This window comes from Diadema antillarum, unplaced genomic scaffold (assembly GCF_040938485.1).
Source record: "Diadema antillarum isolate AM-2024a unplaced genomic scaffold, OU_Dant_1.0 seq00000231_RagTag, whole genome shotgun sequence".
NCBI lineage: Eukaryota > Metazoa > Echinodermata > Echinoidea > Diadematoida > Diadematidae > Diadema > Diadema antillarum.
In genome coordinates this window covers 88,453-115,066 of record NW_027271281.1, presented here as the reverse complement: position 1 = coordinate 115,066, position 26,614 = coordinate 88,453, and the positions used below count along the sequence as shown (strand labels likewise).

General features: G+C 39.8%; 1 protein-coding gene across 1 annotated transcript in view; it reads right to left on the bottom strand.

Annotated features, from left to right (window-relative positions):
* Positions 1 to 26,614, bottom strand: part of LOC139729259 (semaphorin-5A-like) — a 144,733-nt gene that overhangs the window by 34,314 nt on the left and 83,805 nt on the right. Inside the window, exon 11 of the mRNA XM_071640190.1 lies at positions 2,387 to 2,532. Coding sequence (XP_071496291.1) covers positions 2,387 to 2,532 — 146 coding nt within the window. The remainder of the gene's footprint in view (positions 1 to 2,386; positions 2,533 to 26,614) is intronic.

Below are 26,614 nucleotides of genomic sequence, written 5' to 3'. Positions count from 1 at the left end.
GTCCTAACAGTAGGTTGTGTATGTAATGACAGTCGAGGCACATGAACAACCAGACTCCTGTCCTGACGGTAGCCACAAATTGGATTTCAGTCTACCACTTATCCCGGATGGAAAATGTGAAAGCGCATTGAGCATTGCGTCGCAACTGGTATCAAACGCGATCTTTAGAGGGGGGAAAAGTTCTTCGCAAGAAGATGAGTTCTGTCTTCTCGAATCTCAGCTGTGATTCCAGATAGACTCCCTGCTAAAGATAATTCTTCTCATTGTCAAGCCGAGGTCACTCAGAAAGGTGTGTGTGTGTGTGGGGGGGGGGGGGGGGGAGCAGGCAAGGGATGAGAAAGTTGAAGATGGTGGATAAGAGAGAAAGAAAGAGGGAGAGGGGGAGAGAAGTGGAGAGAGGGTGAGAGAATGAGTGGGGAGGAGCTGCCAGGAACATTCAATTTTTTCCCCCCTCCTGAAGAAAAGGTGTGACAGGAAGAGATGGAGACAGGTGCGCCGCTATATTGACCCAGGGAGGGCAGTGAGTCACACCCCTGTTACCCCCCTTCCTTGCGCCCGACTGCCCGCAATCCAACCAGGCATACAGGCAAGGAGAGCGTAGTCAATTAGGGAAAATTATGCTTCCTTTACTTCATCTATATTCTCCTGATCTTTTCCCCTATGCTCTTTGCAAAATTTCGTGCAGGATGAAATATATACCCTATGACTGCATGTGCATCAATTTCATCAAAGAATATAGAACTCAATATTATCAACAACTAAGCTACTGAGAAACTGCAAGAGATGAAGTACATTGTACACAGCTCCTGCTTTTACCATTAGAAAAAAATATTTACTACAAATGCACCTTTAGAAACATTGATAAACTAAAATGCTTTCATTATTGTATTTCACCTATTTTTGTTTTTGCTTTTATAAAGAAATGGCAATACTGCTTTCTGAGTTTATTGTAAATGTCAACTCTTGATACAAATATGTGATCAAACCACAAACAATTTGTGTATCTCACTCATAGTAAATAGCTAGAACCAGAATGAAATCTCCACGGGGATAATACGATACAGCCATATTTCAATTGCTAACTTGCCTAGTGATTTGACGTTCTTTAAAGAAAACGAGCTGAGAAGGAGAAAAAGAGGAGGGAACGGATAAGAAATGTGGAAACAACACAAAGTGAAGGCAAAAGAGATGCAAGAAGAGAACATACGCACACACACACACAAATGAACATATACATGACAAGACGCAGATATAGATCAACAGTTTGTCTAGCTATGATCTGCCTGCCCATGTAATCTATATCATCTATACTTTTGATCTATGCTTTTGCAGAGAGATTTATTGATTGGTAGATGATATACATACATGTACAGACATAGATATAGATAGACAGATAGATAAACAGGTAGATAGATAGATACAAATATACAGAAAGATAAATATATACATGATATAGATACAGATAGATGAATTAATATATAAAATAAGAAGATAGATAAAATAGAAAAGCGAGAAAGAAGCATCATGGAGGATTAAAAGGATTGGACAAGAGTCTGAAGCAGCCCATGTTCTCATCCCAGAGGTTTTGATTCATCTTCCACCGAGAGATGATGGAGGCGGGACGGGGGGGACTCGAGAGGTGTAAGGTGGAACAGAGTGACACATTTATAGATTAGAGGTGGGTGGGTGTGGCTGGGTCGGGGTTTTTTATTCTAAAGGATTAACATAACACTCGGGGCAGAGGCGAAAAATCGCACACCCTGGGATCCCGTAATTCGCAGAGATAGCCTCCGATCCGGAGGGGGAAGGGCTCAGGTAAATGATTCCTGTCATTCGGGACAGGTGGCTGCAGTGGGAGGGGGAACCAGTTGTTGCTTGGCATCCACTCCAATCAACAGACGATGGCTGGATCAGTCAAGGTGAACCACATGAAGTAAAAAATAGGACAACTGGGAGCCCCCTAACACCTCTCTTTCTTATTATACAGTCTTGCCAAAAATTGTTCCACCTCTCTACCCCGACTTCTAAACTCGCAACACTTTTAAGTTGCATAAACATCTAAATGACATAAGAAAATTGCAGTGCAAACAAGAAAGATGAGTGTGGGCATCTCAAGATGAAGTCAACATCCCAATTAATCATCTCAAAAACTGTGCAGGAAGCAGGAGATAAAAACTCATTAAGATATATTTTGCTTAAAATCATATATATAAATGTTTTTGCAAAAGTTTTTGCAAGCTTGCAAGCAGAAAACCTGTCACTTGGAAAAACAATCTGGGTAATCTCTTCAGTTACATGAGAAACATAAAATCACACTGAGCCTACAGGTTAGGCTAGAACACACTGCTTCCAAGCCTTTTGACCGAGATCACAAGTATTCGCTCACCTTGCAGCCTCCTGGCCCTGCACGTAGAGTGGTCTCCCGTTGACCGGCCTCGCTGCCAGGTCCATCAGCTGGTACTTCTGGGCATCTACCAGGTACCTCTCGATCTGGCCCGGCCTTCCCATCCGGTCTTGTTGGTTGTCACAGCCCTATCAAAAGAAAACCAGTACCAGTTATAGATATCAGATTTTTTTTTAATTGTAATTAAATCCCATATGGCTTCTGAACTTAAGACTGACACCATTACAGTGAACCCTGTTATTTTGTTCTACACTCTAATGACAATACCATTGTTTTGTGCTTACATCTAACTCTCTGAACAAGAAACAGCAATGCAACATGTTTTTCTTTTTTGAGAAGGTAACAGCATAAATTTCACACAATTCACGGTTATACAGTATGAAATTCACAAGAAAGAAACAAATGTAGTAAAATGAAATATCTGTGCAGTGGGATTATTGATCTATTTTATCTTTTTTTGGGGGGGGGCGGGGGGAGATGGAAAAGTAAAAATTAATTCATTATTGTGTAACAAAAATCAAGGAACAAAAACAACTCTTGCCTTAAAGTCAAGATTGTTTGGCCTCAAAGACATACAGAAAATGATATGCATCAAGTGCTGTTCCTCCATTAACATCGTGAGTGATATGCAGTTCAATCTGGCCCACAGTTTGTTTGTCTCCTTTGGAGAAGTCTGCTCAGGACCTTTATGAGTGTGAGTTGTGAGATGTCATGTTCACAGTCATTGCCACGGTGGATGGAGTCAGAAAAAGTTGACAGCACAGAGAACTATGTGCGAAAATCATATACACAAAGTTTGCTAACACTGAGACACACTTACTAACAACAAAATGGCCTCTGTAATGCTACACCACTTCATGTACTTCTCTTCTCTACCTTATCATTTCTCTCTTTCTCACACACACCAACAAGCACACATACATACACACACAGAGGCTCTCTTTACATTTTTTCACCTCTATCAAGGCAAATTTGTTAACCATCATCCGTCTTCCCTCAGCTTACCACATCTCTCCCTATCCGATCTTCACCCACTTCAAACTTCCATCAAGAAAAGTTTGCTAACCCTACTTCACACCTGATATCATCGATGACCTGGGCACTGTCAAAAAAAAGGACAGTTTCTAGGGATCTTCCAATCAGGAGAGGGGGAGGGGGAGGATGAGAGAGAGAGGGAGAGGGAGACTCATCCCAACTCGGTTGAAGATGGCAAGAGATACAGATGGGACAGTGAATCGTGAGCATCTGGCATTTAGCGGGGGAAGTGACTTTGACAGCCCAACATCCACTGAAAAATGACTTGCAATCCTATTATTTTGTGCCTAGCTGTGAGATGGTGGTTCTAGGACACCCCAAGGACCAGCCAGACTTGTCCCACAATACAGATAACACTTATCCTCCTCGTTGGGATTAACACCAGGCTAGATCATCCCATGACAGATGCATAGCACACACTAATCTTTATCAAGAAGTGGTTTACAGAAATTATCTGTCTCTTTCAAATCTCAGAATGTTGTTGATGTCTTGTGTTCTTTATAAACTCATGACACATATCTCAAGTTTCTGCCATTTGCTTCAGTATATATATTTTCAGCTCTCCTATGAGCAACTGCAAAGTCCATTACATTCATACGTTATTATCAAGAAATATTGCCTTCATCACAATAATATAATATTACTTTTACATGCAACTTGCACCAGGTTATACCTAGTAAGAATAAAGATTAATAGACAATCTCTCCAATTACTTTAAAAACTTTGAATATCAAAAAAAAAAGAAGAAGACAAGAGACAATCAAATGTGTGCAGCAATGAGGTTCCTTGAACTGAATAAAGAAGGCAATGTGAAACTATAGGATTTAGAGGGAAAAAAATACAGACCCCGATGTATACTGACAGATTAGGGTAAGAATAAAAGTCATATTTCTCCAACTATATCTGTCACAACAAAAGTAATCTTTTTGATTAATATAAGATGCAACAGTTCTCTGAGGAAATTAGGTCTGATGGGGCCAGCAGATTGGAGTAATCATCTGTGGAATCAGCATCATCTAGAACAGCAATCAAGACTCTAATGTGTCATACGTGACTGAATTCTAACATTGGATTGCAAGGAAACGGAGAAAAAGAGGGAATACGAGTAGACAGAGAAATATTACTGCCTTTTTTTTGGCGATGGATGACACATGAAATGATACACAGCTGTCAAATTGAGATGTTCACAACATATTGTTTGAAATGTCTGTCAAGTCCAGGCGATGCTCAGGCTCAAGAGAGAAGAATCGCATCCTATCTCCGCGTTTGATCTCCGTCACTAGTTGCAAACTCCTCTGTTGAAGTGACCCGCCGTCCTTTTCGTGGTTCTGGTTCCTCTCCCTTTACTCTTGCCCTCTGCTCTTCGGCTGAAATCAAACTCTGTTGTTTCCAATATTCCTTTTTGTTCCTTCCTCTTTCTCTCGATCAATAAGCTTCATCACTTTCTTTCAGCTTTCAACCGCACGGTTATTCCATCCCCTTGGCTGCTTTCCAAATCAATAGCGCGCATCTTCGCACTATTCTCAAGTCTTTCTGAAATGCGCTACTGTACCAGAAGCGTGAGTCTGCAACTCTTTTAATACTCAAAGTCAATAAATTCATGTTATTCCTTTTCTTTTTAAAGATTTCATCTTCTTGTGATCCCAATGTAAATTTTTGAAATGTATGAAATATGTTTCAAGCAACAACCAGGAAAAATGACTAAGATTGACTTGTAAAGGAAACATAGAAATTATAATTTTTTTAAAAAAACCATGAAAACGTGTTATCAACTTTTATATAACATCTGACCTACACCCACAGTATTTACAAACTTTGAAACTGCCACAGAACAGAGGCGTCTGTTGTGTGGGTGGGTGAGAAGAATGAGGGAATACTACAGAAATGTATAAACCGTGACATTTGGACATCACAAAATTGACCCATGAAGCTGTCATCAAATCGTTTTTCTCCCATATTCCCCCCAAATTGAGAAGACAACCTCCTCACAGTACAAGTTTATTAGGTCAATAGCTTTTTGGGAATGGCAGTTGAGATTACACGGGTGTCAAACTTTTGTGGCATCATGCCAGCTTTTTTTCTTCATCCCGCTCCCCCTCCAAAAAAGCACAAATCAAACAATTTTGAACTCACTGCGATGTTATGACTTGTAGTTTGGCAATGATAACATGGCTCATATCACACTCAATTTTTATTGTTGTTTTTTCCACTGTAGATATTGCAATTGCATAATACAATGTTGTGGCTGCCATATGCCACCTTTCCATCAATGTTGAAGTTATACTCCACTAACCCTCCCCAGCCGAAATTCTTATTACAATTTATATCTTATGCAGTGCAACTGTCTTGAAAGCATAACTGGGTTGAATATCACAGGCTGACAAGGTAAACGTTATCCTGACCATGGCAAGAACATTTACATTAATTATGAAAATATTCTGATTTTTGCAAAGACCCTCACAATCTTACTTTTTAGTGACATGAGTTGGAGAATGTGGTCTAGAACTATTCCAAAGTCCAATACTTGATCCACCAACTTCAACAATACTCTCCATCTTCTTCCTATGGCATCCTTGCATATATTAATAAATTATTTATCATCAATGTGGGCATGCTTTGACTACCCATACTTTTGATTATGGTCTGTAACCATCCATTGAACATACAAGTGCAAAGAATACATATTCTTCAGGGTTTTTCCATGAAAGATGGGCTGGATGCGCATTTTGCATGTCATTCATCTGTAAGATATCTCCGATATCGCTGGTATTGCTGCAATATGGGCACGTCGCTGCAACCAATGAAAAACTCATGTCGGACATGCAGCCTATCATTTAAAAGATGCGCAGAGAGTTAGAGTTGGAACATGTGGGGCAAGGCAATGAAAGTTTTACAACCCACTCACTCTACCCCCAGTGGGTTGGACAGAGCAGGTAGCAAACACTGCGAAGCGTGATTGGTTCCTGGCAAGACTTTGCGCCAAAAAGTTCCAGCAGGTATCAGAATTTCTTTCCTATTCCAGCGAAAGCTACCCTTGGCCCAAGGCCCAAGGTGCCTGAAGGCTGAAGTAAACAACGCCCCCTCTCAATTGGGTGGTCTCAAAGGCCCCCCTCTCTTCTCCATCTGTGCGCAACCAAATCTTCTTACATGCTCAGAATGTGACACATGGCATGAAAGCATAATGAGGTGTTGGCGGGTAATACGGAAAAGGGGGGGGGGGGATCCTGGGCTATCACTTGCACCTTCCATTCCAAACCATCTTCACCCTCAACATCACTATACCCCTCCTGCTCTCTTGCCCCTTCCCTGACCCCATGACACTCGTGCCCTGGCTGTCCTCTGCGCACTCTACCATCAGCTCATCCCCCAGCCCCAAACAACATTCTGACATGATCGTGCCAATGCTCCATGGATCATGATCCCACGGTTCATCTGGAAGAAAAAGTAGAAGATGAACAAGAAGGAGGAAGAAGAAGAAGGAGGATGAAGAAGAAGGAGGAGAAAAAAAAGAAGGAATGCATCACCATCATCCATCACCATGGAGAAAGGACAATATAACCTTCATGTAAACACACCAGAGGAGAAAGAAGACAAGGGGGTCACCAATCCCTGCCCGCCCCTATTAATGTCGCTAACGAGACGCCACGACATATCGATCGGGTCTCCATCATCGAGGGCAGGCCGAGAGTTCACCAAAGAGTTAAGGCCAGGCAGGCAGGCAGGCAGGCAGGCAACCATGCAGAGTGCACGCCATTCCTTCCAAGTTCCATACCTCTGCCGACCACATTCACAAAACAAACTCTTTAACATGAAAGTTGCAAGATTCTCCAATACACAGAATTTTATCTGCAATCTGTGTCTGTGTCTATTACAAATTCATTGGTAAAGCACTGTACAAATAATACCACTTTTCCAATTAAGATATGGTGTGTATGAAGTAAAACTGCTATCGTTTAAAACATCAACCTTTCACGGACACTACCAATAACAGCAAATTTCTAACACAATCAACTTTTACTTTTTCACTGGAATATCAACCATGCAGACTTAATAAAGTCACACTTTAGGATGTGAATATGCAGATTTTTGTCTGAAATCTGTGTCTGGTCTAGTATTTGTGATCTTTCTAGGAGAAATTCACGGGTGAATTAAATGCTGTGAGATGAAGGGATTTCAGTGGGCGCATTTGGATGCCAGATGGGGATCATGACGGGCTGTGTCGGTACATTATGGGGACAGTCGCAGGAGAGGGCGTGGGTATATGGTAGGGGTGCCACATTCATTTTGGGCTGAAATTCTTGCAAAACATTGGTTTGGGCAGTGGGAGAGCAAGGTTAATTTGTGGACTCTTTATTTCTTTTGCTCTTTATTCTCAAAGGAAGACAAGCAGTGGACCACATGGATGGGGGTAATACCATGACAGATGCGCCATAATGGATGAACCAGTATGTCACTGAGAAGGGTACCCATGCTGGTGGCCTCTTTATCCTAGCATTCATGTATATCCTCAAGTATTTTATTGGCCCTTCTGGCCTCATGATATGGGGTCATAAATTAGATTTCTTATTAAACTGTTTTTATCACATATTTGTCCGAAAACTTTGCTTCTTAAGAGGGGAGAATTTGGACCATAATTTTTTTGATAGGTAGACCTTGATAGCCACAGAGTCAAAAACATGGCAACACCAGAGTCCATATCCACTCTCACAACCACTGAAAAATCTCAAAACATGAATGCACAGAAATACATGTGTAAAAAAATGAGTACGAAAAATAAAAAACACATAGGCAGACAAAGCAAAAAAGAAAAAAAAAAGAAAAAAAAAAGAAGAAGCCAGGTGTATTCTTCCCAATCTTCTTGAGAAACAGGGTAAACAGGGATTTTAAATCACCAAAGCAGACCTTTCTTCAGAAATCTGATGTGAACAGAGAGTGAAGGTTTTCAGCTGAACCCTGCCCAAATCCCAGGATTACTTGATCTCATTTGCACGCTTCACACGACCCTGATTATGATTTAATTGTCAGGAATCACAGACGAATATCTTTGGTAGGAACGACAAGCTTACTGTGCCACCTTAGAAGGGCCAATGACAGCTACTCGATTTTTTAAGAATGAACCCCTTCTTGAGAAGGTGTTTAGCCTTTTCTAAAGAGGAAAGAAAAGTAGAGGCTTACAGTTATTTGTTGGCTCATCTGTCACAGAGCAATTACTCCACTTATTCCATAATACTCTAAAACCTTCAATGAAGGGTTATGATCGGAGAAGAATTTGTATCAATACAATGGCATGTGACTTGGAGAGAGCCGTTCGCACGTAACACCCCCGGCTAAATCTCACAGATTATGCGGCCATGTCAAATCAATGTTCTCCAGGGCACACGGGTCTTCATCCCCTGCTAACGCTGGGCAAAATTGCTCTAAACCCCAAATCACATCAGCCTTAGAGCCAAATTTGCACCCTAATTGGACGGTTGAGTGATGCGGGGAGCCCCGCCAGTGCTCGGACGGGGAATCTGGACGCATGCATTGCAGACAAACCCCTCATCAACTCGTGGGGCGACAGAAACACTGTGACATGTGCGCTGTGCATTAAGCCCATGTTTGTGTGCAGGGGAATTTCTCTGAGCAAACGTGACAAAATCCATTTAGTAAACTCCGGTTTCTCCAAAGACACCACTTTCTTTTCCCTCATATTATCTCATCTTTCTTCCCATCCCCCTTTCCCAGGTTCCTTGACTCATCTCCTCCTTTAGCTAGTCTGCGGTAACAATTCTTGTTGCCATAAGTCGGTTTCGTACCTGTCGCTAGGGACTGGGTCGAGGGTTAATGTTCCTAGCTATGGCATAGCTCTTCGTTGGCTATTTGTCAGCGGTTTGAACTCCTTTTTCTTGTGCAGGGTGGGGTGGGGGTTATTTCTTGTAGTGCCTTACAACATAGGAGAGAGAAAGGGGTCAATCTTTTCCCTCTCCCCCCTCTTGCACACTTTAATTCCTTCTTTTCACGCGGCAGACGATGTCCCCAAACTGGGTCTTGCTGAGAGCCAGGTATTCCAGGATAACACTGGCACAACACAAGTGGGCACAGCTGATCACTTGACATCAAATTGGGGTTGTCTTTGGTGTGAGGGATTCTTAGGGAGGGGGCATGATGGTGGTGGTGGTGGGGGGACTCTGAGAGAACATATGACGTGCCAACGTTCACTTTAATATCACCCCATGACTATAATTCCAGTCACATATCACGAGGAGACACTTGAAATAGTCCGAGGGATTTCTACTTGACTGATGCATCTCCTCAGCTTCCATACTTAAAACAGAATTATACAGACAGACAGAGACAGACAGATGAATAAATAGGTAGAAAGATACGATTGATACATAGATAGATAAACGGAAAGACAGACATATACAGATTAACACTTGTGAGTACAAAACTTCTACTTGATACTTCAACAACTAGTACGGCACTATGAAAAGTCTGGCCCATTTCTTTTAATGACTGGAAGTTTTATCCAAAAACAAAGAGGAAATGAGTGAAAGAGCATGTATCGCAAAAAGACATACAGCCCATCCTCCTTACCAGCAAGAAGTATATTTGTTCAGGGAAACGTGTAACCGATACAACTGGAACAAGCCACTGACAAAAATGCAACAGAATCTGACGATATGAAATCCAAGCGCTACCCGACATGAGTCTTCGCTCGGCGGCGTGACGGTGCAGCACAGATATAAACGAAAAGCCGGAGGAAATAAAGAAGGCAATCATAAGTATAAAAAAAAAGAGGGGAAGTACATATCACACGGCATGCGGACTTGAGAGAGCAGGGACCAGGTATAAGGACTATCATCGATGCGGCAGATATAGCTGTCATCAATCCACCACAAACAAAGAAGAAGTAGAGCACGACACTGACAGGTAGCCCAACCTCAAGTCCCACAATATTTGATAAACCCAGAGCCCTGGCAGTGTGGGGGGCATCCGCAGAGGTAGCAGGGGGTCACTCGCTCTCCATGAAATGTAGGGAGTACTCCCTCAAGACCAAGATCCGACTTTAATGTGAAAGTAGGCCCAAATACTGCGTTTGATGGCAAAAGATTATTCCACGTGTTTGGCATAATCCGGCAGTAATTGGCATTCTGCAGCCACTTGATTCTTTTATCAGGAAACTAAAGACATGCCTTCCTGAATAGCTGAGCCTAACACATCACTATATTACTAAAAAAGAATTTTTTTATCTAAAGTAGGGATGATTGATAGATAGCTCCATTTTTCCCCCTTTTAGGAGGGTGTTCCAGGGAACAACAGCAGTTACATTTGTAGGTATGTGTCTGCCTGCTTGGGTAAAAACCCTTACAAGTATGAAAGTCTAACATTAAGAAAAACAGGTTTGTAAGGATCAGTGCTGGGATCGCACTCTCAATGAAGAAGGGTAACTGTCATTCAACACGGGCCAGAATCCAAAGCTCCGACTAAAATTTGGAATACAAGACAATTTACAATACAAGACAACTTGTATCTGACCCTGAACTGATTGGAATATTCAACTCATATTACTGTACCTAGATATGAAACATTATCTGAGTAGGAAATAAAAACAAAACAAAACAAACAAACTATAGTCAACACAAGCTACATTAGTTACACAACAAAATCATGCAAATTGTGCAATGACATTTTGCTTGGAAGTGGTTCAAAGGGATAGAGCATGACTAAGAAGCTTACATTCCGATTTCCATGATATAGGACGCAAGAAATGCGTCATTTTGGGGCGTCACTCTTCCCAAAAAATACGAAACAGAGAGATTATCTAGGCCAGCTAACAGGGAACAACTTTGGGAAGACACTAAAATAAAAGAAGAAAAAAAAAACATCCTGCTCAGTTTCCAAGAGTCCGAAATTTCAGGGGTCACGAACGGCATCCAAAATATGACACAGAAATCACATTCTCAGCTGCCATAGTCTCTGGTCCCATGGTGCCCGGTTTTTCTGCATCTTCTCACATGAAAGTTTGGCAGACGTTAAAATCTGATAATGCCTGGGCTGACTAAAGCACAATGGTATGAAGTGCGCCACTATGACGAGATAAAAACAAAAGCAAAACTAGAACATGATGTAAAAAAAAGCGGATGAAAACACGGAATCATGTGGCTCTGTTCCAGAATGTTCTCCACAGTTCTACCCATTTATTTATTTATTTATTTATTTTTTTTTTTTTGGGGGGGGGAGGGTTGTGGATGTGTTATATTGTAAATATCACAACAGTCCACTAAGAAAGCTGCTATTGCTGCCAAAAAGTTCTATGGCTATGAGAGGGGGAAACAATATTTGTATGCAAGACAAAATGTATGTAGCCTGGCTTAGGTAAGGTCATAATGGATCATAGCTGGCTACCAATGCATATCACTGAAGACATGGATGAACTTTGACCCCCAACTTTTGATTCCCCTCTATACCAGGTTACGATGGGCATCCACGGAAGCACCAAGCTTCTAATTTGACCTAGCCGAAAGAGGCTTGTTTATCAGATATTCACCTGAAATTGTTTTGTACGTAAAAAGATAATATCATCATTACGTCTAGCAGTGTTCACCTCCTGTGAACTCCATGAAAATTGCCTGGGTTCCACTCTTGGAAACTGTCGCCTCCTATTGCCCGCCCTTCTCAATCATGCCTCAACCCGCTCCAATCGATCCTCTCTCGGCCTCCGCTGATGGCCAGACAGCAGTTCACTGACCCAGTCTGGGGCACCATCTTCATCTTCAGCATCCTTAATCCTCCATGTCACAACCGCGAGACATCTAAGACCACTTTCTTCATGCTCCTGAGCAACAGGTTCTGACAATAAATATGAAGGGGCGGGAGGATTTATCTTGAAACAGATGCCCATGACATGTGACATGAGATAATGGCATTCCACAAGGGTCGCTCGGGCAAGCATCCTCTTCTAACCTGCTATTAGACCCTTGTTCGCTGCTTGGGACTTTGGGAGATGCGCAACAATGTTGGTTTGGGGGGAGGGGAAGTTAGGGGAGAAAGTTGATGTCTACAATCTTCCATTGGAATTGTTTTGTTGTCATGACATCATCATGGCGTGCTGTGTGGTGTCATCCATGGATGAGATGAGGATGGTGCAATATGGACCTTTGTGACTTACAGTCTTTTGCGCACTGGCAAAGGACTCATTTGACCAGAGCATGTTAATACTAAAATCACATTTTTCAAGTCACGGTCTGGAGTTGTTTTCAAATCAAATTTTGCTTGATTGCAGGTGCTCGAGTGTAATCTGCTTGGTTTGATTTCTCACTACATGATCAAAAGGGTGGACTCATATTGAAAACTTTCGGTCATTTGCGAAACCGTGCTTCCACGCGAACGCTACAACATGTAAAACGGGTCAAAAATTGATGCACCTTTCCACAAAATCTGCCATACCATTTAAACTATTAAAGTGGCAAACTTGGGGTGCCCCAATTCTGAAAGTGAACACTTCAATGATTATTCATGTGTATATATCATTATTGTAACATCTGTAGCAGTGACACTCTTTTGATCAGAAAAGTACCTTTTTGAGTAGATTTGTCTATGGCGAACAGTCCGAATTTGGCGAATTTTGAGCATATTTTGCCGTCTTGTAATTCTTCAACTCATCTTCAACAGGTTAACAGAGTTCGTGACAAAACTATTGCATGGGATGTCTTTTGTCAGTTGGCAGTCTGTGAGAAGGCTCGGTTCAATGCCTGGATACTGTCACTCTAAACACTTTCAGAAATGCATTTGAGAAAAGTGATTAAAAGTTCCCTTGCAAATGTGAAACCTCTCTGAAACGTCTAGGAAATAGAGCAGGTTGCTATGTACTTGGATGAGCAATAAGAGTTGTGCCTACGTTTCAGACCCAATTGACATATCAGAATGTTGTAGTATAGGAAGAGTGTGGTTGCTCACCAAGAAATAAAGTGGGGATGGTTATTTGGCAAGAAATATATAAAAAAGAGGACAAATATACAGGGGAATTGCTATATCTCACAGCTTTGGGTCTTTGACTTAAAATTACAAAGTACTTCATTTCGACTAAAAATTACAAAGTACTTCATTTAGACTATGATACATTCTGCATTTCACATCTGCTGAAATCATCTGCCTGTCTGACATTTTTCTTGGAAACCACTGACAAGAGATCTGTGATGAGGCCTTATTTTTCATCAGCATACAATGTACATTCTGGGATTTTCTTCCTCACTTTTAATGTCCTTTGACAAAATCTTCCCTAATTCAAGCTAGAGTGGGCTATGAAAGGGATAGCCAAATGCTCCTAAAATGTTTTCAAGGTAAGCTGCCATTAGATTTTCGTGTATATTCATCTAGATTCACTCATGAAATGTTTCTCCTACTCTACATTAGATGACTTCCTCCCCCCCCCCTACAAAAAAAAAAAGACTCAAAGAAACCCCAGCCTATTCAAAAGGTGTAATACCTTTCAATAAATGGCAGAATGTCTGCACAATTATCTACTCAAACCCTCCATTCCCACTCTAAGCAAAGAATAATGAAGTTAAGAGTGATTGACTTTTAAAGTTTAAATCTTCCAGTTTCCATCCATCATAATTTTACAAAATGATTTCTATGAATCTGGATCAACTAAGTATCAAGTCTTTTTTTTTCTTCAAAGCCTTGCCCCTTTCTCTTAATCCATTCACTCTCACAAAAACATTGGTGTTTATCAAAAGATATAAGTGAAGGAAAGAAGTGGAAATTAAAGAAAAAGTGGGAACACATATGGAAAAACAAATGGAACCACAGAAGCCATGGGTTAGACAGGAATGTCTAACAAAAAAGGGAAGTGAAAAGATTGTGATAAGTACACAAACTACTCACTATTTGTGGGCACTGTCATTTTGGCATCTTTTCTTGTCACCATCAACAACAACAATAGCAGATCTTATTCACTACACATCATCCATTCTCGGTTGACCTTTGGGCGGTTGGGAACCGGAGACCTTTGGAAGGATGTGGCAATCCACTTTTTTAAAGAGGATAAACGTTTCGCTGTCAACAGGAACAAAATGCTACGGAGGTTCTTGAATGTTGCAATCCCCAGATCAATGAGCTGGATTTATAGGAAAAGTGCAAATGAATAAATCCTCTTCTTTTTTCCCCCTTTCTTTTTCTTTTTAAATGGCACTTACCGACGACATAATCTGCCAGAAAATTCTTGAGATTACAGAGATCTGTCATGCGGTCGTTTAAACTCCTTACCGAAGGGGAATAATGTGCTTTTAAGAAAAATCAATGTAAGCCTCAGATGCAGAAAAGAAGTAGGAATTAAAACATTAAGAAACAGGGGAGCTCGACGTAGTTCTTTTGATAAAGTCAATGAAAATAAGGGCATGTCATGAAGCTTTAAGTAAGTTATTTAAGTTTACATAGGACTTCAGAAAACCACAGGGTATTGTTCCTCAAAAAAGGGGAAAAACACAGAAAAAAAAGATGGGATCTTATTGTAAAGTTACATGGCTGAAGGCACTAACAAATGGAGAAGGATACAGCAATTACACAGGATGTAATGAAATAGCGGTGGAAGAGAAACAAATTGATTATGGAAAGCGCCGAATATCAGCATCACTATCAATATTTGACGGCCAAAAAACATGTAATATGAGCACTGTGTCTTTCTGCAAACTTAATTTAAAAGAAATGGATTTTAAGCATTGTCATAAAACAGTGTTCTACCTCCCCCCTACATACCCCACAGGCAAAAAATTTCAATCATCATGGCTATCATAATCGAATAATGGGAAGTAGCGCTCCTCAATTAAAATATACTGAAATCCATCATAGACTGACATGTTTAGCAGAATAACAAGTCTCTGGAGATAGCATGCTATTCGTGGCTAAAAAATGACTACTTCTGAAGAAATGAGGCAAAAAATAAAAGAAACTCTGTCAAAGTCAAAAAAGCAAAGTAGGACACAGTGAATATCAATAAAAACTTATGAAATACCCTCCCTCTCCACCCCACCCTCATCTCCCTTAATTTCAACTCCCTACAACTCTCAGAAAGAGAAAGCAGTGAGAAAAAAAAAGAAAAAAAAACCCCAAACAACAACAACATAGCTGGTGTACAAACAACAAGACTAAGGTTGATGACCGAACGGCCACTGCTACAGGTCTGCATTAGAAGTTTTTAGTTTGGAGCGCCCAAACTTTTTGATTTGACTACTGCCCCCAGAGTTTGCTTGAAGCCTTAAATGACAAGAGCTCAATGCCTTGGTGTATTCTGGAATAAATGAGTTGTAGTGCTTACTGCCTGTTTTTTCCCTCCCCCCTTCTAAATTGGTAAGTCCTTTTCTTTACCAGAAGATAAGTCTAGAACCGACACACAACTGAAATTTTCCTAGACAAAATAAACGTTTGTAGTTCTTTGGTATCATTTCTCACTGATGACCTACAATGATGTAAAGTTGAGTAACCGCACCGCCCAGCAATACAATATTTTATCTCTGGTAATACAGTTTAAGGTATTTTGGAAAACTGATCTATACTACATGTATTTCCACTTTCAAGTTCTATCTCCGGTCTAATGAATATAATTCATTGAATATTGCAATTTGTCACCTACTGTTCTCCCTCCAATTATATGAATGAGGAAATTCCATGTAGATTTAGGAATGTTGATACATTATTACATGATTTCCCATTATTTTGACATTTTTTCCTCCCTCCCCTTCTTGTCTTGTTCAGAAGACAGTCTCTGAATTGTTGGTACTGACTGAAATCATATTTTTATTTACCCACTCCCAATTATTGTATCCCCCTGACAGATCTACTTCCATTTCCTGTTCAGGAAGTATACAACAAAGGGACACCTTCTCATTTGATGCAAGATTTAATTTAATTTTACTTCATTTCATTCATTTAGATCATAATCAACTTTGAATGAAGGGTCCACAGTTACTTCAAGATAGTTTGGTTGACTACCTTATAATACTGAGAGTACGAAGATAAAATTTGTGGAGCTCGTATTGATATGGTCTACATAATCGATACTTTTTTTTTCTTTGGTGGGGGAGGGGTTTGTATTTCCCTTCCACATTGCAGTGCAGACATTCATTTAGGCGCACCTGGTAAACTAGGGACTGCGAGCGACGGAGAGCGACACTCAGCGACGGGGACATATTGCGAGAACAATGAAGTGCGTCGCAGTATGTTTTTACTCCGTCGCTAAGCGTCGGTCAAAGCACTACGCGCCATCATTTTGATGATACCGCGACGCTTGCCGACGCTTGCTGACACTTGCCGACACCCTCAAAAGAAGCTGTTGATTATTTCTATGTTGCGTGACCTCCGCTCACGCAAGCGTTCGTTTTGATAGTGCCGACGTTTCGGGACATGGAGCTTGAGATATAGCGAGATTTCTGAATGGTCACGGCCAGTGCTTAAATTGAATAGCGAGCGACGTGTCCAGACGCACCTCTCCTGATTACAAATGATGCTTGTGATAGCCCGACGATGAACGACGTGTCCCGACGCTTTCCTTTGTCTCAACATTGGTTATGAGTTGATTTGCGTTTCGTTTGGCTATAAGATGGTGAAAAGAAAACGTAATTACGGGGTGTGATCTCACTGAACGGGGAACACTTTGAAAGTAGCGATCGAAGAGGGTTTATGAAAACACATGTAGGTCTACACTCATACGCGAATGTATGCCTTAATTAGGCAGCTCCATACATGTAAAATTTTGCATGCACGAGGTTAGATCTTTTTTTTTATCTGTCAAGTGACTCAAGAACTAAATACAGTGTATTACGAAGTCGTCCTATTTCTCCCGCAGGAAAAAGTCAGATGTTTGTCGTTACTTTTGGAAATGAACAGCGGCAACAATCGGCTCCGCAAATGCTAAAATTAATGTCAGATGTTTCATTTTAATTTTGGAAATGAATAATGGTAATATTCGTATGATACTAAAACGTCGGATGTTTGTTTATACTTTTGGAAATGAATAGCGGTAAGATTCAGCTCCATACGGTGCTAAAATTGATGTCAGATATTTGATTTTGCGATCGGAAATGCATAAGGATAACATTTGGCTCCGGAAGATGCTGAAATAAATGTCGAATGTTTGCTTTGACTTTCGGAAATGATTAACAATAATATTCAACTCCGTACGATGATAAAATAAACGCCGCATGTTTGCTTTTACTTTCGAAAGTAAATAGCAACATTCGGCTCCAGAAGATGCTAAAATAACTATCACATGATTGCTTTTATCTTACACGTTCGGAAGCGAATAGCAGTAATATTCTGCTCCATACGATGCTAAAATATTGTCGGATGTCTGCTTTTTAAATTTCGAAATGAATAACAGTAACATTGATTCATTAAAATTGATGTTTGATGTTTGCTTTGACGTTCGGAAATGAATGACAATCATATTCAACTCCGTATACGATGATAAAATAACTGTCTGATGTTTGCTTTTATGTTTGAAAGTAAATAGCAATAACATTCAGCTCCGGAAGATGCTATAAATGCCGGATGTTTACTTTAACGTTCGAAAGTAAATTAGCGATAACATTTAGCTCTGTAAGATGCTAAAGTAAATGTTGAATGATCCCTTTGACGTTTGGAAATGAATACCAATAATATTCATCTCCGTGTGATGGTGAAATAAATGCCGGATGTTTGCTTTAATGTTCGAAAGTAAATATCAATAACATTCAGCTCCGGAAGATGCTAAAATAAATGTCGAATGATCCCTTTGACGTTCGGAAATGAATAACAATAATATTCAATTCCGTACTATGATCAAATGAATGTCGGATGTTTGCTTTTACTTTCGAAAGTAAATATTAATGACATTCGGCTCCGGAAGATGCTGATATAAATGTCAGATGATTGATTTTACGTTCGGAAGTGAATAGAAGTAACATTCTGCTCCATACGATGCTAAAATAAATGTTGGATATTTGCTTTTACATTTCGAAATGAATAACAGTAACATTCAGCTGCGTTTGATGGGAAAGTAAATGTCTGATATCTGCATTGACGTTGAAAATGAACAACAGTAGGCCCTACTATTCGGCTCCGTACGATGCTAAAATGATATTGTCAGATGATTCATTTCGCTTTCGGAAGTGGACAGCAGCATTCGGCTCCGTATGATAATGAAATAAATGTCGGATGTTTGCTTTTAAATTTGGAAATGAATACCAGTAATATTCTGCTCCGTACGATGCTAAAATAATAAGAGATTGTTGCTTTTACATTTGGAAATGATTAACGGTATCAATCGGCTCAGTAAGATGCTAAAATAGATAGCGGATGTTTGCTTTCACGTTCGGAAATGAATAAGGATAACATTCAGCTCCCTAAGATGCTAAAATGAATGTCGGTAGTTTGCTTTTACATTTGAAAATGATTAACGGTAACATTCGTCTCCGTAAGGTGCTAGAATACTAGTAAATGTTGCATGATTGCTCTTACAATCGAAAATTAATAACGGTAACTTTCGGCTCTTAGTGCTAAAACGTTAATGTCGGATGTTTTAAATGTCTGCAAATGCTCCCATGCACTTTCTCATTTCAAACGTAAGTTGTGACCACCTGAATAGGCATCAACTTTTAACTAACTAACAGTGTGTGGGATTATTCCGAAGGTGCCTTAGTCTGAAAACTCTTAATCCGGCACGAAAATGTATTTATTTATTTATTTATCTATCTATCTATCTACCTATTTGTTTATTTATTCATTTATCTTTTGAGTTTAACAACGTTGAGAATATCGACCCCCGTTTCGTTTTCGAGTCGACGATTCTTCAAAAAACGAAACTTTTTTTTCCCCCTTCGTCAATTTGGGATTTACGAGCCTTCGGAATGACTGTAACTTATGTTTTTGTTTTTGTTTTTTCTGTCGATTAGGGGATGGGGGGGGGGGTAATTCAGAAAATGAATATAGAAGGGAGTGAAATTCTTGAGGCACGAAATACAAGTAAGTGAAATTCTCAGTTTGATATCGTTAATTTTTTTTTGTGTGATGTTTGTATTCTGGATAGAGTCATGTACTTATTCCATTGGTTCGTTCCTCCGAATCTTAGCCTTCGTAACGAACTTTAAGTAACGAACTGTAACTTTATGTTTTGTTTTGTTTGTTTGTTTTTCAGTCGAGCAGTGGAGGGGGAAGGGTAATTCAGAAAAGAAATATATAGACGGCATCAGGGAAAATTTTGAGGCATGAAATCAGTTTCTCAGTTTGACATTGTTAATTTCTTTGCGTGGTGGTTATTATTCCAAAAAGAGTCAGGTATGATGATACTAGGTGTACTTATATTCCGATGGTTCGTTCTTCAGTATCCGAAAAACGCAAATTCCATGTTTGTTACTATAGTAATCTGAAAGTGTACTAGGGTTTGTTAATCCGAACATTTTGTGACATTCCGAAGGTTCGTTAATCTGAAAATGGGAAATACGGTTCGTTAATCTGAAAACGAATAACGTGGTCAAAAATTTGTTTTGTTTTCGGATTAGCAGCATTTAGAAAACCAAACCTTCCTTCGTTTTTGAATTGACGAATCTTCAAAACAGCAACACAATTTTGTTGTTGCTTTTATTTTTTTTTTCGAATAACGAGAATTCGGAAATTGCAAACTTTCAAAGTAACGAACAGTTACGATCTTTTGTTAATCATTAAAGCGAGCAGTGGAGGATAATTCAGAAAAGAAATATAGACGGGAGGAATACTACAGTAATCTTTGATTGATGATGATGTTGGACATGTTTCTGAATGTTTATAGAAAAAGGCTGAGTGATCTGAGTGATGGTGATGATAAGTTATTACTAATGCGAGTGTAAAAGACAGCTTCCTGAACATACTTCTTTCCCTTCCGGCCCATGAATGATGAAAAAAAAAAAAATACATACACCTCACAACAAAAAGAACCACGTGCTAGCAACCTTCGTAAAGTTAAATCTAGACGTTCATTACCAGCAAAGGGGAAAAAACACAACAGTAACTGAAGCAAAGAGATTGTGTATGCACTCTCTGGCATTACGAGAAACTTGACACCCCACCCCTCTCCCCTCTTGTGGAAAATTTCCACAAAACCAGGTGCCAGACCCAAGGTGCCAGACGAAAGAATGCGCGCACTGGGGAATAAACTGCGTGTAAATAGCCTGGAAATATCGATCGAAGAACTACAGCTCATGAGTTGTCATGGCAAAGATCATGATTCTAATTATAGCCTTTCTTTTGACCGTTAGTAGAAATATCGAACAGTTTATTATCGTGTACTTACTTGAGTATTTCAAATGTTTACTGAACTAAAAAATTGTTTAGGAAGGGATTGATTACTCACAGAAATATTCACAAATATTCACAAATTCACTACGAGTATGTGATGCAGCCACTAACCGGTTAGACAGCAAAATCCTGGCAATTTCACGCTCACAACTACGTATTACTTTGGAAAGTTTGAAGGAACTTCACCTACGAACTGTGAAGTTATTTGGCTGTCAACATTCGTTCGTTTTTGTTTTTTGTCTTGTTTTTGTTTGTTTTTTCCTCGTTTAAAAGACATGATTTCTTCGTATGGAACGTAAACTGTTTAGCGAACATCGTTATGGCAGACTTTCAGATATCAGTCAGGGGAAAAGAAACTCGAATAGTTAAGATGTTTAGAATCCAATAAATAACATTAAAAAGCCTGAAAATAACACATGACTATGTTTTATAGTAAACAATAACTGAATATACCCCAAAAAAAAAAAGTTTGCATTGAAAGAAAGATATCATTCAGAGGGGTGAAGGTTCAGATGCGAGTTTCTTCACTTTGTCTCCCTCACAAATTAAATTTGTTAAGATCGCAACTGCTGATCTGTAAATCCGCAAACATGTATACATCGCGTACAGTAGCTCAGTACATAAACACGTAGTACTCGAGAATCTTTATAATCGTGCTGCTGGTACACAAGCTGGACGATACTATTACTAAGGCATACTAATATGTCGTAATGTTTGTTTAGTCATTTTTTTTGCGGACTAGCCAAAATTGAATCAGGGTAGTGATTTGACAACAGTAAGTGAATAAAGACAATCTGAACTTACTCGTTGCCCTATTGTGATGTGGAGCGAGATTTACCTTGCATTTTAAAAGGCGAGTTTTCTTTCTGTTAGAAATCATGTAACTGATCTCTGCAATATTAATGTACGAGTAGGCCCTTTAGCTTCTTACTTAGTCTAAACACGATTTCAGTCGATTTTGCTATCAACAGTTCAAGTTTTTGCGTTTGTAAACGGCATTCACTGGTGCTTGCTTGTTTGCTTGCTTGGTACATTTCTGTCATGCGGCTGGCAGTTCGTGACTTATAATCTCCTCCTCTCTTTTACGGTCAGCAACGATTTGATTAAACAAATTCATAGGGTTCATCAACAAGATGGTGCGCATCGTGATACAATGCGTATTCAGCACATTGGCGTGGTGGCATAGAAAATTAATGAACAAGCACTAAGCTTCTTTTTTTTTTCACGCATCGCACTGTGTCTTGCAAGGAAGGTGTCTCAATGACCCCTACACCACAGACTTTCAAGTACATTGTACAGAGTAACTTTGATCAAAGACAATTAAGGCTTGTCGATTTCAAAACAGAATGTCCACGCCACGCCTCGTGCGAACAAAAGACGGATTAGGAGGCAACTCATTCACTAACTACCCAGCCCTGTCGCTGCATAGAATTGCACTGCGTCTGGTCGGGCTTACTAGCAATTCCCTCAGAAGAAGGTGACGGGCACTCTCCACAGAACTCTAAAGAAGTTCTATGGCACTCTCCCGTTTCGGGACAATTTTCACAACAATTTAAGATAATTTGTGACTGAAAAAACAAAAACAACAATTTTGAGAATGAACTGGATGATGACACATTTGCTCCTGCGATAATTGTTCTTGCATGTATTTTGTGCATGTGAAAAAGCGTTCGAACTTTGATTCCAGTGTACCGTGGAAACTCGATGTAGGCATTGGAGATCCTGATGTAACAAAATAATACCCGATATAACAAACTAATTTCTCCGGTCCCAACGAATTCATTTTCTGTTTTGTATTGTTTATTGCCTACTGATAAAGATTACAAAGAACAAAATATGTCTGTCTCAAAGATCTCGTCATAGCGAGTTGCCACGTGTTGACTTTGTATAATTTTCGCGTGGTGTTCGGTGCTGCAAACTTCGGCGAGGGCCTTTACTCATTGTTTTATTTCCGCTGTTTCTCATACCTCGTTTGGTACGATTTCTTTCGTTTAATGTCACTTTATTCGTTCCCTTTGTTTCGAAGTACCGGTATGTAAAAATTCTTTCAGGTGTCTCTCTGGTTACTGCACATGCATTTTCGTAACGGCGATTTCTCCAATTTGCTGTAGTGTAGTATTTCGAAGGAAGTTCGCTCCCAGCCTCTTCGGTGTGCTGTGTGATATTTTGTATAGTGTTTGTGTTGTTGTCTGAGAGGTTGTTGGTACTTTGTGATTAGTTTGCTTATGTGTTATCTCGAGTGATGATGGTGGTCGTGTTCCTTAATTTTGATACGAAAAGGGCCAAATGATCTGAGTGATGGTAATGATAATTACTGATGCTGGTGTAAAAGACAGCTTGTTGAGCTACGTGTCCTCCGTCTGATTTCATTTCTCCCTCTTTCACTCTTCTTCTCTTCCCATGAATGATGGAAAAAATACATACACCTCACCTTCGTTAAGTTAAAACTAAATGTTCATTACCAGCAAAGGGGAAAAAATAAGGGGAAAAACACGAACGGATTGTATGCGGTCGACACCACCCCCCCCCCCCCCCCCGGCCCCCGTTGTGGGAAATTTCCAAAGAAGCATGCACCAGACCCCAGGTGCTGGCCAGACGAAAGAATGCGCGCACTGGAATTCTGGTTGTAAACAACGTGTAAATAGCCTGGAAGTTAAATCGATGGAAGAACTAGCTCGTGATCTCATGATTCTACGCTACACACCATGGTTCTATAGCCTTTCTTTTTGGCCCATAGCAGAAATATCGAACAGTTGTCTGTATAGCGTATTAAATCAGGCATTTCAAATCTTCACTGAAATATAAAAAGGGATTTGCTAATCACTGGATTCAAAAATATTTCTTCGTATCGAACGTAAACTGTTTACCGTTATTAAGCACAGCTACTACGGCGCATTCGATCCATGGATCCGAACTTGCAGTATACAAACCTCAAAGAAGCCAGAAGCACATAGAGCCTTCCTTTGAACTTGAAAGTAAAACCATGTGTTTCGCACACTGGCACGTCCAAACACAGCGTGGCATTTAGCGATAATTATTGTTATCGCAGACTTTCTGATTTCAGTCATGACAGAGGAAAAGAAAATGGATTCACGTACTTCGGAAAATGATGTTTAAAATCCAATAAATTGAAAAATGAAAAAGCCTGAAAACAACACATGTCTATGTTTTCTAGTAAACAATAATTGAAAACATCCTTAGAAAGTTTTGCATTCTCTCACACAAAGAGGTCTCTTGAGAAGATGAAAGCATTCCCCGTCCCCCGTAAGGCAGGGTTACAGTTCATTATTCCGAAGGTTCGTCATTCCGAAGGATCTTTAAATAGTCCGAAGGTTCGTTATTCCAAAAATGAAAAAAGGCTCGTTATTCCGAAGGTTCGTTAATCCGAAAATAAAATAAGGCTCGTTATTCCAAAGGTTCGTTCTGGACCCTCTTTCATTTCGGATGAACGAACCTCCGGAATAACGAACCGTATTTAATTTCGGATTAACGATCCTTCCGAATAACGAACCCTATTTCATTTTCGGATAAAGGAGCCTTTGGAATAGCGAACCCTATTTAATTTTCGAATTAACGAACCTTCGAAATAACGAACCTTTGGAATAACGCCACAAAATGTTCGGATTAACAGACCCTTTTTCATTTTCGGATTAACGAACCTCTAGGCATAGGGAATTTGTGTGTTTCGGCATGTTATACGACACCGAGATAACAGTCCATGTGAGCACCTCTCCAAGTTTATACCGTCAAGGGACTTTGAAAGCTGTCGTGCGTGTCTGTGGGTGTTCAGGTAAGTTATAATCGACGCTGAAAATCATCGAAGAGTCCGTCGACGTTCAATCGACGAGGGAATTGCAAACTCAACGGCTGCTTATAAGGTACCACCAAGATAGGAAAGAATGAATTTTATGAAAACAAAAACAAATGAATGAACACGAGTGTGAGCAGGTACCAAGGTATGTTGTGATACACATCGATAATAACATTTTATTGGTGATGCAGTTATGTTCCCTATCTATATACATTACCTTTTTGTCTTAATACTAGATGAATGATGATACTGTTGATTCGTGAATGGACAGAGAAAAATAAATCGTGATGAATGAACAGTCACTGATGCCAACATGTGAATGTCCAGACCCCCTTCTTTGATGAACACCACTTTTTAAAATCTTTTCGTATTTAATCAGTGGGTATATAAAGACGAAATTTAGACGAAAAGTTTAATGACATAGGTTTATACAGAATTTAAAACTGCTGTCATGAATGTGACAGCTATGTAGAGCAGATCTATATCAGCAAGATAATGTTCTCTCTTTGAAAACAATGTGGTTTTACCAAGAATTACAAACAACGCACCAACGCGCGCTGGAAGATTAAATACTACGTTAGTATGCTTCATGATGATGACTACAATCGGCCTCGTATCTATACTTGCCACTAAATACAACTGTTCTTAGTGGGTGCAGTTCGTTATTCATTATAAAGTAAAGAATGGCATTATAAAGTAAAGAAATTCGGCAGTTTATATCCTTAACTTTTCCACAGCTGCGTGCAGTCACCAGCTGTCCGAAATACTTCCACAATCCCCTTTTCCGTGTCTCTGTCCAGCGTGTATAGGCACTCTCTTTATCTCTTTCTTTTCCTTCTTCCCTTAAATTTGTTTTTTTTTTTGCCATATTCCTTTCAATCGTATCCCCCTCAGTTTAGTCATGTCATGTTGTTGTGTCTCTGTTCTTTGTTTCATTTTGTCTTTTTTTTCTGTATTATGTATTATGTACATGTATATACTTGTAATTATAATAAGTATTTTTGAAGATTTTTTAGAGTGGTCCACAATCTACAAGCAATGCTTTTTAGTGGACCCCCCAGTTCTCATTTTTTTAATCCTTCAAACATAACTTTGTAATTCCAGTATGTGTGCATATCTTTGTAAGTTTGTTGATTACCATTGATCGTTATATTTTGCAATGTATATATGCTTATGATTGAATTTGAGATTTACTTTGTGTTATGTTTTGTGGAATGAAAGAAAAAAATGAAAATGAAAATGAGAATGAAATAAATCAAATCAATCAATTCAAAATTCAGAAGGTTCGCTATTCTGAAGGTTCGTTATTCCGAAGGTTCGTTGATCCGAAACACGCAAATTCCCTATACCTTATAGAGGTTCGTTAATCCGAACATTTTGTGGCGTTATTCCGGAGATTCGTTAGTCCGAAAATGAAATTCGGGAATAACGAACCTTCGGAATAACGAGCTATAACCTACTTAGTAGCACGTAAGGGACTATCACAATTTGCTGAAGGTCTCAAAGAACGCATTTAAGAGAAGAAAACGAATCACGTTTTACTTCCAAATCCGTAGTATTTAGAGTAACTTTACACTTCATTAAGACATTATAAGATAATGATTAATCTTCTCTTCTTTGTTTGCCAGTACAGTTTAGCGTTTTCTATTCATTAAAAAACAGCAGTCGCCATTCAGAGAGGGACGCCTCGGGACGCATGATGACGCACATTCTGCAGAAAGCAAAATAAAATGTGATGAATTGTAGGCCTATATGCTGTGGCGACGGACATCCAGTCGCTGGTAATCCAGAATGCGTCCGGCATGCAGGCATTCTCTACTTCATTCCCGGTCCACGCATTCTGCCTGCACTGAGAATGCCCTATTGTTACTCCCCTCAGCCTTCTGAATAGAGGCATTCCGTCGTATTCCGAGAATGGGGATTATAAAATCCTCTATTCAAGGCGTCCGGAATGCGTCCGAGAATGCAGACGCATTACTGAAACCATTCATTCACGAAGAATGATAGCGGCCTCGTGCACCTCTACGATTGTCTTTGACCTTCAAAAGAACGACACGCCGCCCTGTTGCGTT